The sequence below is a fragment of the Pimephales promelas genome, chromosome 16, assembly GCF_988280905.1.
Source record: "Pimephales promelas chromosome 16, fPimPro1.hap1.1, whole genome shotgun sequence".
NCBI lineage: Eukaryota > Metazoa > Chordata > Actinopteri > Cypriniformes > Leuciscidae > Pimephales > Pimephales promelas.
Genome location: NC_142784.1, coordinates 18,660,327 through 18,672,877, shown reverse-complemented (window position 1 = coordinate 18,672,877; position 12,551 = coordinate 18,660,327). Strand labels below are relative to the sequence as shown.

The window sequence follows — 12,551 nt, the reverse complement described above, 5'->3', positions numbered from 1 at the left end:
AATTATATTACCGAAACACTATAAAGCATTGTTTGCCCCATATATTGTTAAGGATATATATCATTTTTATAGTTCAATAAACCATAATTTAATAGCCAGTACCTTACATTTCAGCAACAATATTGGGTCCGAAAATTGACACCGTTTTTTAACCTCCCAAACAATGTTCCGTTCCAGAATGAATCATGAATCAGTTGAGTAATGACTTATTGATCCACTCATGGACAACTGCGGCATCCCAGTTTGCATACTATCCGTCCTAAATGGCCTATTTCTGAGTGTTAGAAAAGCTTGCCTGCTATTCTGCTACACATTCAAAAGTTTGTTCTTTCGCTTCACAAAACAGTTCATTGCCTAGTGCCTACCCAGACAACAGGTGACTGTAGCTGACTGCCTAATCGTAAACCTACCAATACTAGGGGGTAGTAATTTGGCGGGGCTCAGACACTTCAACGAAGTATGCTAGTCAAACAGTGTGGTCAAACTGTTTAATAAAGGGGTGGTAAAATGCCATTTTCACAAGATGTAAAATAAATTTCGAATGTTCCCCAGAGTGTGTGTGTGTGTGTGTGTGTGTGTGTGTGAAGTTTTAGCACAAAATACCCCCCAGATATTTTTATATAGGATGTAAAAATTGTCACTTTTTGAGGGTTTGCAAAAACACACCGTTTTGTGCCTGGCCTTTAACACACACAAGCTTTTAAAAAACCCGCCCTCTGCAGCAGCTCATTTGCATTTAACAGCTGCGATTACCACACAGGCACACTAAAATGACTGTAAGTGTTCTGCCTTTAAACTTAAAAAGGGTAGTTCACTTTGAAATTAATTTTTGATATGTTTTAGCTTACCTCAAGGACATCCAAGATGTAGGTGTCTTTGTTTCCACAGTATTTTCAATTTTGACATTTTTCGGTCAAACCGGCGTTGTCTGTCAATCATATAATGCAGGTTTAGGTTGTGCACAGAGAAGTCCAAATTAAACATGATTTAATGACTCGTAAATGTAAGTACACATTGATGGCCTAAGACACGAAACGAGCGGTTTGTGTAAGAAAACGAACAGTATTTATATCGTTTTTACCCCTTGTTAACAGCTATGTCGGACTGATCTGAATCAGATGTCCAACTGAACCGAACTGAACCGTTTCCAACGTTACGTCAGAAGTGGTCACGCATTGTTTACACGGAGATTTCGGAAGTTTTCACTAAACATATTTAGATATATGGGAAATCGCAATGGAAGACGGGGAATTATTAGGAATTATTTTGTTATTTTTTTTGGGCAGGAATATTGTTCCAGGATGTCTTACTTGGCAAAATCCCAGATGACCATGGTACAGGTCGGAGCTCTCATAAAATTCCCAGTTCGCAAGTTGTAAACTAAGAGTTCTAAAAAACGCTTTTTACAAGTTGGAGTCTCAAAAAAAAACAATAGTTCTTTCTTGTGTAGAAATAAAAGCCTTAAAGCAAAAGGGTAAAGCAAAGCAAGTTACTAAAACACTTCTCTGGGAGACTTTGGGAGTGAGCAAAGGGGAGCCTGTGATTTTTCAGCCCGTACAAACACACCGGCAGACCTTAAAGGTAGGGCAGCTCTGTCTTAAATATACACCAGAGAACCCAGAACTCTCCAAATGAGTTCTCTGGAGATCGCTCCCGACACATACAGTCATTTTTCAAACGATTTAATTGGTGTACTTAAGTCAGCTGATACCTGCGGCAGTGCTTTGTTGCTAGGCATCATGACACAAAGGTCTCCAGGTACAATTAACTCCATTGTGGCATCGCAATGTACACAGTGTTTTCGGAATGAACCTACTTGTGTATACGTATATCAGGCGGGTGTAATATTAATTCACGAACGCCATCACTTGCACTTTGCTTCTATTCCGTACTACCACAAGTAGTAAACACCTGCTCGCAAGTACATATACGACACAAAGAGATTCCCCCTTCCTTACTATGAGATACACACACACACACACACACTTTCAGAGGGCCTGTTTGACAGAATTGCGTTATTTTTCTGCGTTTGAACAGGTTAGGATGCAGGGCTGCAGCTCTCCTGTCTAAGTGGTCTCCTGATAAGAGGGAAGCTGAGATTTCTCTCAGTATTTCTCTCCTGGCAAACAGTGAACACAATGAGTCATGACACTATCCAAGGGCTCCAGTGAAGTATGTGGGTGGACAGCTACAGTGATAGTGACTGTATGAAGAGAGCTTGCTCATCCAGGACGAGAGAGAGAGGAGAGGAGGCAGGGTGGAAGATGGATTTCCACACATTTATAATAGCTGTCACACCTTACATTCAGCAAGGCAATTTCACATTTGAGAATGGGACAGCGACTCAAATTAAAAATGACATTAATTTCTGCCAGCCTGCACACATTGCATTTTTCATCCCGGTTGAAACACCTCTTGATTAGGCTCTGGGAAGACACAAACGTTCCACACAACAATAGGACTGTCTGATTGGATTCTGTGTACATTGTGTCTTGGGGAAGATATTTGAAAGGGTTTTGTTTCTGGAATCATGTCCCCCCCATCCTTCCTTCCCTAACATTCATATATTTGTTTCCTCTCTAAAACATTTCTAATTAGGAATGCAAAGACAATAACAGTCCAAATCGAGATGTAGCTATTCGAAACCAACTTGACAACCAAAACATTTAGCACTATAATTTCAGTGGCAAAGCTTTCTAAGACTTAAATGTGACCTCTTGAGCTTTATTTAAACTAATTATACCACAATGTTGTCCTTTGTTTGGCCTATGGCGTTACTTAAATACATTTACGACTCATTCGTTTCATCTTATAAATATCACTACGACAATCAATTAATTTAATTACAAAATCTTTATATTTTACCCTCATTGGTTATACAGCAGATTTTACATTGGACAACAAGTGAGCCAATGTGGTACCAGAGTTTTTAAATTGTCTTTAATGTAAAGACATGTATTACAGTGCACAGGCCCAACAATATGCAACCCGACTAACATAAAAAAGGGCATAATTTCAAACTCGCCAATTTTGGATATTCATAAACAACAGCAGAAATGTGATCTAAATGTCAACCGGGTTTGGTTTCATGCTCTTCAGTTATTAATTCAAAGCACACCACACAATGTGTTGTTTATCCTCTTGGCAAGTGTGTATTTAACGTTTGGGTTGATAACGTTGATTATCAAGAATGAGGGCATGTCAAGCACCCCGTCTGTGTCGCATCTGTCAATCTAACGGCTTCAACCAAGTAAAAGATGAGTTTGTGCCAAAAACACAATAGTATGAATGGGCACAGACTTTGAAATCAACGACAAAAGACCTACTTATGTTGCTATTCTATATGCACAATAATTGTATTATTTGCATTGTTTTTGTTTGTATCCCTTTTGATACAGATTTGCAGGCTCCCCAGTGAATTTTTTTGTTGCTCTAATTAAGCAGTTCTACAATTATCTAATATATATATACATAACACACACTGTAAAAAGTGATTAGTTGACTTAACTTGAAACACATTGCCTTAAAACTAAGTAAATAGACTTAATAAGTTATGTGCTTTTTACCTTTTTGTTTTAAATCAAGACGCTTTTTACTGTATATAATATACTTGATGTATATATATACACTCGTGAGCTATAACAGGTCATAATCCAATTGAAAGATATAAACAAATGTGAGAATAAAAACAAACTTACACAAGAACTTTGTGCATTTTAATCGTTGTGCATGTTCTGGCATACAATCTTTTGCAGGGTATATTCATTTCCTTTCAAATCACAAATCGATTGCTTGAAAAAAGTTGAAAATAAAAACCATGAGTGAAATGGTTCAAAACTCTTTTATTTATTTTTTATTTTTTTTTAATCTTTTCCAGACAAACACATTGATTTCTGGACCACAGTAGAGGATGGAAACCTTTCACAAACATTTTTTATTATTATTATCATTATTATTTGAAAATACAAATATAAAATTATACTTTCCACATCTGAGATGTGAGAGACCCCCATCCACTTTAGTTTATTTTACAACAGGGCTTGAGCAAGCCATACAAGAAGACCTGAAAGATGCTTTCAGACGTCAGTCCGTTCAGTCAGTTCTCACGGTAAAAAGTCCGTTAACATTAAAAAATGGGCAAGTGTTAGGAATGGGCAAGGCAATCAGCGAGGCCTGAACCTCAGGAGAAAATGGGAGACGGAGTTCCCAAAGGACGTGGCAAAAATAAAACCCTCCACCTCTAATGACACCATATTGACCATACCGTCTCCATTGAGCTACGCGTCCTCGTCAGGTTTACGCGACACATTCTGCAGCTAAACTACTACTGCTGCAGCTCTTACACAACACACAGCCAGTGAAACAAACAGCGTGTGAACTAGCATCAGTTTCCCTACGATGATGATGACGATGATGAATTTAACAAAGAGATATATACACTTTACATATATATCTTGTATATGGATACAAGTATACTGTACATCAGACATTACAGTGTAGGACGTTTCGCTGCTTTATTAGTGGGATGATCGTTTTGGCCATTGCCTAGCACTTGCCGCAAAATTCAAGTTTAAATGGATACGGTAGTTCACTCCCAAAACCACTCGACACCTTCCAGGTCATTTTCTTTTTTCGTTTTCTTTTTTTTTTTTTTTTAAACCAACAATTTTCCAATGATTTAACTAGTCTAGCAAGATGTGTAACATTCATCCGCTGTAAACTGCTGTCCATGGAAAACAAAATGGTGGCAACAGAGCCATGCTACCTTAAAGTCCAAGCTACGAGATCAAATTACGGGGAAAAAAATAAGCTAAGCTAACCGACGCAAAAGGAAAAGATTGCCAGCCTTCATTTTAATCAGCTTTCAGTCACACTCTTATTTGACAGCAGAAGGGAAAAGTACTTCATCTGCCGTTAAACGTTTGCCTTCAGCTGTTTCTAAATCTATACGAGCATCAAGACCTAAATGGATGCTGGATACTCAACTTTTTAAGAGACATCCAACTAAGATGTTACAGTTAAAAAAAGAGAGAGTCATCCCGACGACAGCACCTTTAAATTTAGCTTGAATATATTGAATTACTTGGATTAGACACCTTTCATTAAAAGTTGTGCTATTTACTGATCATAACCCGCTAGTGTTACAAAAATTGGCTACATTGGCTCATGTTTGATATCCCTGAGAAGAGATGTGATTCAGGAATACAGATTCAGTGTGACACTGGATTCACACTCAAGTCAAGAGAATTCGTATGACGTCAGAACAGACAATGACGCTGTCTGCTACCGAATGTAGATGTTGAATTAAAATGAAAAGCTGGCAATGAAAAAAAATCATGTCGTATGTCCCATATGACTATCTAAGCAGACACGATAAAAAAAAAAAAAAGATTTAAAAAAAAAAGTAGCGCCATATGCCACTGGGATATTTTTTGAAGAGTAGAAACATCAAAACCTATTCGTTTGATCTATAATGATTAGGATATATCATCATCATTACCGTGTTAGAACTGACTAAAAAAATATAATTATAGCTTGCATCCCCCTTAAAAAAGAATGAAAGTGAAAACGGTTTTGCATATCTAGCGTTAGCATTTAAGGTAGTATGGCACACACCCCTTTTAAAACATTCAAGGGTGGGGATCCAATTAATGCCTTGATTACAATTCAGTCGTACAGCAATTTCTTTCTCCTAGATTTCATCAGTGAGAGCTTTGGTTAGTTGAAACCATGTGAGACCAGCAAAACAGTGGAACAAAAAAAAAAAGGAGAACCAAAAAGAAAGAAAGAAAAAAAGAAAGGAAAATTACTATGAAAAGAACGCTCAGCATTTTTTGTCTTTTGTCTTTAAATGATTATAAAGAGAAAGTTCTATCCTTACTGGTCCTACAATTGCTAATGAATACGTCTACATCTTAACATTAAGTACATAACACCTACGACTACTCACTAAAGAGAGAGTGTGAGATATAGAGAAAGGGGAAAAACGACAAAAGGAGAGTGATGGGGGAGGGGAAATGTGAAAAATACTAACCAAGAAGTGTATAGACCACTACACTGGCATCAAGACAGCACTCTTTTACAAGGTAAAGTCATATTCCTGTACTTTTTTTTTTTTTTTTTTTTTACACACTACTAAAATACAATGATCAACATAAGATTACTGAATGGGGTGACAGGGAATGAAGAGAAACAATTGATAAATACAGTACATAATATCTGTATTATTGTCATTGTTATATTTAGTATAATCATTAACATCCACAAAAATATTGATAAAAATCCATCCCTATTTAAATTGAAAAGAAGTTCGGGATCATTTTCTTTTCTTTTTTTTCTTTTTTTTTTCTTGCACGTTTGTCTTTTTTGAAACAGCTCAAACAGTTAGCACAAAGTTCTCCTTGTCTTTTAAAACTCATATGACTTTATCGCGTCTTCCAGCATTCTGCCTCACCTGTTAGTTCAGTGAAATGAACAGAAACGGAAAAACCAAAAAGAAAACCCCCAAAAATAAATAAAAGAAAAATAAAACATTTTCAACAAGATCGAAAAAAACAAACAGCATACATCAGTCAATTCATATTTCTAAATGCCATTTGTGTCTCATCAAATCCAGTCCCCACATGTACAACAAATGTGTGTAGCAGCTACTGGTTTCAATCAGTTTCAGTGTTTCTGAGGAAATGAACTATTGCTACCAATAAACTCATCTGTCATCTCTGTTATTCTAGAATAAAATCCCTGGAAAGAGATCATTTAAAAGTACAGTCTTCAAATCAACGCAAGCCAAGACTCCAGATTTGTAAGTGTTATCCTGTGTGGAAGGAAAGGCTTTCCACAGCGGTCCTTCACATGACCCATGTTAGAGACTGTCAGTTGACATGTGCAAATAGAAAATGATAAATTCTCTCTCACAGTGCAATGATTTACTTAATTTCAAAACAACACTTTAATATCTTTTTCAATATCTGTCTCAGGCTAAAATAAGTTAATTTGCAATCTCCTTTAAAGTAATTCTCACAGGACTGAGGTAATGGTATAAAAGACTTGGTTTTCCTAATCGTAGAGCAATTTCATATTGCCTCGGTGATGATAAATATTCGAATCGTTCGGCGCACGGGAAAAAGAAGCCCACACTAGGACACCAAATGAAGGTTGAAATGTCTCGACACGGTTTGAAATCATAACTCTTGATGTGTGCTTTGGATTTTGTGGTGATTTCTCTATATTGTCTTTGTAAGCTGTGCACATCTTAACGTACTATCTAATCCGTATGCTGGTCGGACACACCTGCACAGTTGGAAAGCCGACGGTATTTACAAAGCGTGTTGGATCGAGTTTCGTCCGTACTGGGGTAAATCACGGCCTTTGTGCTACAGATGGACCTCGGTTACTGCATTGAGCCTCGAAGATATTTTTGCGTCTTGCGCACGATACAACCTCTATGACACCGTCACAAAAATATGGTTCTCTCTCAGAAACAGTTTGATGCAGTGAACAGAATAATATTTACAGTTTCAGAATTCTTTTCTTTTTAAATCTCATTTCACAAAGTATTAAAAGGAAAGCTTTTTCTCTTTTTTTTTTCATCTCATCGACAACAAAAATGACATTTATAAAAAAGGACTGTGAAAATATTGTAGTCCTCTTATTGCCCAAAATAGGTAATCATGGTTAACAAGACATCACAATAAACATAGAACAGAGCTACTAAGATTTTTTTTTTTTGAGTTACCCACTCATTGCGGTTTAGGCTTGAATTAAAAATGTCCGAGTCATCTCGATCCGATTTCTTGCTCGAATGAAATGAAACCTGAAAACGCGATAGACGAGGACTGTGAAATGAAACTGGAATATTACTACCTCAAAAAAAAAAAAAAAAAAAAAAGACATTAGTTTATGTTTACATAGTCGCTCTCATCAGAGAGCTTTCAAGAACAATGAAGAACATCTAGAAACTCAACAAAAACGTGTACACAATTAAAGATGACTAAAAGGAAAGACAATAAAGGAAAAGTAAAATCCTAAGTCAAGGTCAGGGCTACACTAGGATAAAATATTCAAAAGCCAGGTTTTCAGTATAGTACAGCAGATTTGTTTTGTTTGTTTTTTTTTTTCGTTGTTTTTTTTTTCTTCTTCTTGCTGAGATGATTCTGACGTTTGGGTTTGTTCTTCGTGTGGCGCCATCTCAGCTTTAGATTCCCGTTCAGCGCTGTAGTGCTTGAAGTTTAATGGCCTTTACCTGTACACAGAACCAATTAGAAACTCCGGCCAGTCTTCCCCGGGCCTCCTGATAAACTCTGCTGAAGCAAACACATACAGTAAGTGTATCAGATTGCACACATATACTGTGTGGTATAACATATATAAAATGTGCTGCATCTGAGCCTTACTGGTGACAATCATTTTATGTCTGTAACTATGAACCTTGTCGCGGACACGTTTGACTGTGTTTCTCATCATAAAAGCAGATTTGTAGACGAATGCAAGACTGTTAAAAAAAGTGGGGTCAATAAGATTACTTTTAATACTTTAATCCTGCAAGAACCCATTCAATTAACCAAAAGTGACAGTCAAGACGTTACCGATATGTAACTAACAGATTTCTATTAACGGTTTTCAACATTAATAATGAGAAATGTCATTTGAGCAGCAAATCAGCATATTAGAATGATTTCCGAAGGATCATGTGACACTGAAGACTGGGAGTAATGATGCTGAAAATTCCAACACAGTCTCATGAAAGTGCGTATCTACCACCAATGTCATTTCGCGTGGCATTTTTTACGCCAAAAATGTTTTTTGCGTGATGATGCTATGCCCCTTGGGTAGGTTTAGGGGGGAGGGGAGTGGGGAGTTTGTGCGTATTATACATCAGAAAGTGCACGCGATCATATGCACGCGAAAAACGCATACCATATACACGCAAAAACTATTTTTGGCGTATAAATGGCACGAGAAATGACATTCGTGCTATAGATACGAACTTTCATGAGATTGGGCTCGAAAATTCAGCTTTACCATCACAGGAATAATTAGGGATGCACCAATATGAACATTTTGGCCGAAACCGATAATATTTCATATTTGAAAGCCGATAACCGATATATTTGCAGATAAATCTAAAGCCAATTTTTTTGTGCAAAAAAAAAAACAACAAAAACTTAAATCTTACAATCATGAGATTGGGCTCGAAAATTCAGCTTTACCATCACAGGAATAATTAAGGATGCACCAATATGAACATTTTGGCTGATACCGATAATTTTCTATATTTGAAAGCCGATAACCGATATATTTGCAGACAAATCTAAATCCAGATTTTTGTACAAAAAAATAAAAAAATAAAATCTTACTGGCCCCAAACATTTTAACAGTAGTTTAAACTGTGTCTGTGTCTACCTGTTTTTTTTTTTGTTTTGTTTATTTAATTTTAATGTTATTTATTTATTTAATGGGTGAGTTGGGTCACATAGAATTAAAGTCCTTCAATACTATTTAAACTGCATCACTGACGCCTTTGATTTAGTATTATTCTAAAACATGAAAAATAATATTCTAAAACATTCTGTACATTTCAAATACAATTTCACTTGAGTCAAACATTTTTTAGTATTTTTTCCTAATAAAACTGAGCTTTTTAAAAGCACACATAGTCTTTGGAAGTGCAGCGTGTTTGATAAACTGATGCTTCTGATTGTACACAGTAAATCTAGTTTAAACAAAGTGTGTATCGATTCAGTGCGGCTGAAAGTTTGCTGCTGACAGCTTTAAATTGAAGTAGAGATGTTACATCGTTCACTATCAGAATCACTCCACCGTCAGCATCTTTTCATTATAAGCTTGGGTCCTGTAGGCTCAGATACAGAACACATCAGCACTTTTATGCAAACACATCGCATCTACATGGAGCTCAGACACATATGTTAGCGTTTCAAGCATGCAAAAAACTCTTCGGATGTCCATCCAACCAGGAAATGACAAGTTAAGAACCCGCTTGTCCGTCGCTGTTGCTTTCTCTGACTGCTGATGTGTACTTCAATCAAACGTTTGAAGAATCCATACAGATGGAGCGATTCCACCTACTCATTAAATCAATCATCAGTTTTGCCTCGAGGACAAAATGAGAAGCTCTTTAGGAAGATTATGGGCAACAAACCGCAGTGCGCAGGCCTCTTATCCAGACGACATGGTCACAGGTAAACGCCACGGAGCCACAGAGTCTGGCGTAATCGCGACTGAAGCATCACCGTAGGAGATAATAAAAGTCTGGGTGCAAATATTAACTAAGTATAGGGGAGGGATTTTCACCAAATAAATGTGCATCCACTTATCCACACACAGCCAATCATCATCGATTTAGCTCTATCTGGCATCTCGGCATATACTCAAAATCAGTCCTTAAGACCTAGACCTACAAGAGAAGTGATTACGGAAACAGCGCCTTATCCGAAAAACCTGATGAATTACATCAGATGGCACCTAAGTCAACAGATTCTCAGCAAAGAGTGCTCGCTTCCAGGTGCACACTAATCAAAGCCACAACACCTGTGCATAATATCCAAATGCAGCACTTCATAGAGGATACGAGTCGACGCGCCGCGCAAAAGAGCCCTGGCAGAGAAAGAAAGCAACTGCGCAGTTTTGAGTAGACCCGCTCGCAGACATCATGCATGAAAGATCAGTCGAATGACAGACAGGCAGGCGGCGGATAAAGGAGGAACTAGTGACAAAGAGTAACGGGGAAAATGTGTAGTCTCCGCGCTTACGATGTTTGAGAAGCGGGAGACACTTTTAAAGGCTTTTAAAAGGCTTTAAAATGAGCATTTAATAACATAGATGTTCAATGATAGATAAGACTTTTGAAATCCAGATTGTTGCATATGAAGTTTAAATTCCCTTGTCTGGGACGTAAAAGCCCTTTAAAAGCCTTAAGGTGTCGATGAAAAAAGTAATAAGAGCACTACACGGATTCAACGTAAACTGAGATCTCATCTGAGATCAAAAGGAGAGGGAAAATGAATAGGCAGATGGGACAGGAAGATTGTATGGTGAATAGATGCAGAATTATGATGCACAAGTAAAAAAAAAACAAATGTATATATATATATATATTTATATTTCATAAATGGTATGGGATATCTACCTCAAATGAGATGGCAACCAACCACCTGTTAGGTTTCAATGGTATCCATTTGTAAAAGCTGTCGCAATCAAAGGACCCTAAAAGTGTACAGTTAGTAATGGTGTCAGTATGCATTCTGAGTGAAGTGATCACTCGTAAGTCATTTCAATCATTGCATGTGTTGCTAGCATGAATGAATGTTATCTATCAACCTTAAAGATCAGTCCACATCATTCCCTCAGTCTGATCTAGGTGAACAGCAGGAGAGTGCAGGAATAACTGTAACACATAGTAAATGTAATGGGTCATAACTTAATGCACAATACACACCGTGGCCATAAAGATACTTTAACACCTGAGTGGTAGGTGCATCAAACATCAAACCCTATTTGAAAGAATAAAATCCTGTCCACTAACATAGCTTGCAATAGGAATCAGTAATATTACAAGGCTTTTTAAGGCTGCACGACTTGTTTTCGCAAGCTACAGTAATGTGTAAGCAAGTACAGCAAGAAAGTTGTTGTAAACATAAACGTAGTTGTAATTATACTAACAATAAAAACATAATACATCCAAATCTCCCTTTAAAATTAGGCCTGATATAACCCTAAAACCGTATTCTGGACAAATGTGGGCAAAATAGTTTTGATTTATTTTTAAAAAATACTTCCCTTGATCTGAGCGGTACAAGACTTGGCTACTTTTCCAAAGTTTGCCTCCTGAACACACACTTTTTTTTTAATCAATTCTACAATGTTAAGTGGGTGAAAAAAAAACAACTCCTTAATCTTGTATTTGGGTCAAAAATGGGCACCCATAGAAATGAATGGAAAAAAAAATGTAATTTCGAGCGTTCTAAAATAAGCCAAAATAAGATACCAAGTGACAGCACTAGCTCTAAGAACTTATTGGAATGATATTTTAGTGTAGTTTTTTTTTAAATAAAACATAAAAATAAGCATAATTTACATAGAAAATATGGTACATTTTGAAGTAAATAAATTCAAAAATACCCCAAAAATATAAAAAACACCATAAATAGATAGACAAAACTTTATCGAATAAAAATTAGGATCACACCTGAGTCCTCTGTGCCCACATTTGTCCACAATTACAGGATTAAGGCCTTTAAAGTGAATAGGGTTTTTGTAAAAACTTATAACAGACTATAAAACTTACAGACTAACAATTACAAACTATAATTATTCACATCATATTAATTTTTCATCCGTCACATTTATCGCACATCAAATTAAGCAGCAAATTGTTTAATGTCTGAATTAAGATATGAGCTGGTATTAAAGATATTTGAGGTTAATTTAGGATGAAATATTTGAAAAAAGTATTACATTTATTCCTGCTCTCCCCTTTTAAATCTTTTTGTGCCAAACAATGAAGCAAAATAGAAAGAGATATGTACATTTCA

The 12,551-nt window shown here is 36.6% G+C and overlaps 1 protein-coding gene across 13 annotated transcripts in view; it reads right to left on the bottom strand.

Annotated features, from left to right (window-relative positions):
- Positions 1-3,694: 3,694 nt before the first annotated feature.
- Positions 3,695-12,551, bottom strand: part of msi2b (musashi RNA-binding protein 2b) — a 269,238-nt gene continuing 260,381 nt past the window's right edge. For 5 of the 13 annotated variants that reach the window (XM_089121136.1, XM_039671242.2, XM_089121144.1 and 2 more), the window contains 2 exons: positions 11,147-11,223; positions 3,695-8,300 (listed from right to left, as the gene is read on the bottom strand). In XM_089121136.1, the coding sequence (XP_088977262.1) occupies positions 11,182-11,223 (42 nt within the window). In that variant the 3' untranslated portion in view covers positions 3,695-8,300; positions 11,147-11,181. Of the gene's footprint in view, positions 8,304-11,146; positions 11,224-11,259; positions 11,405-12,551 lie in introns of those variants that run through there. The other 8 variants (XM_089121135.1, XM_089121143.1, XM_089121137.1 and 5 more) reach the window with 7 other exon arrangements.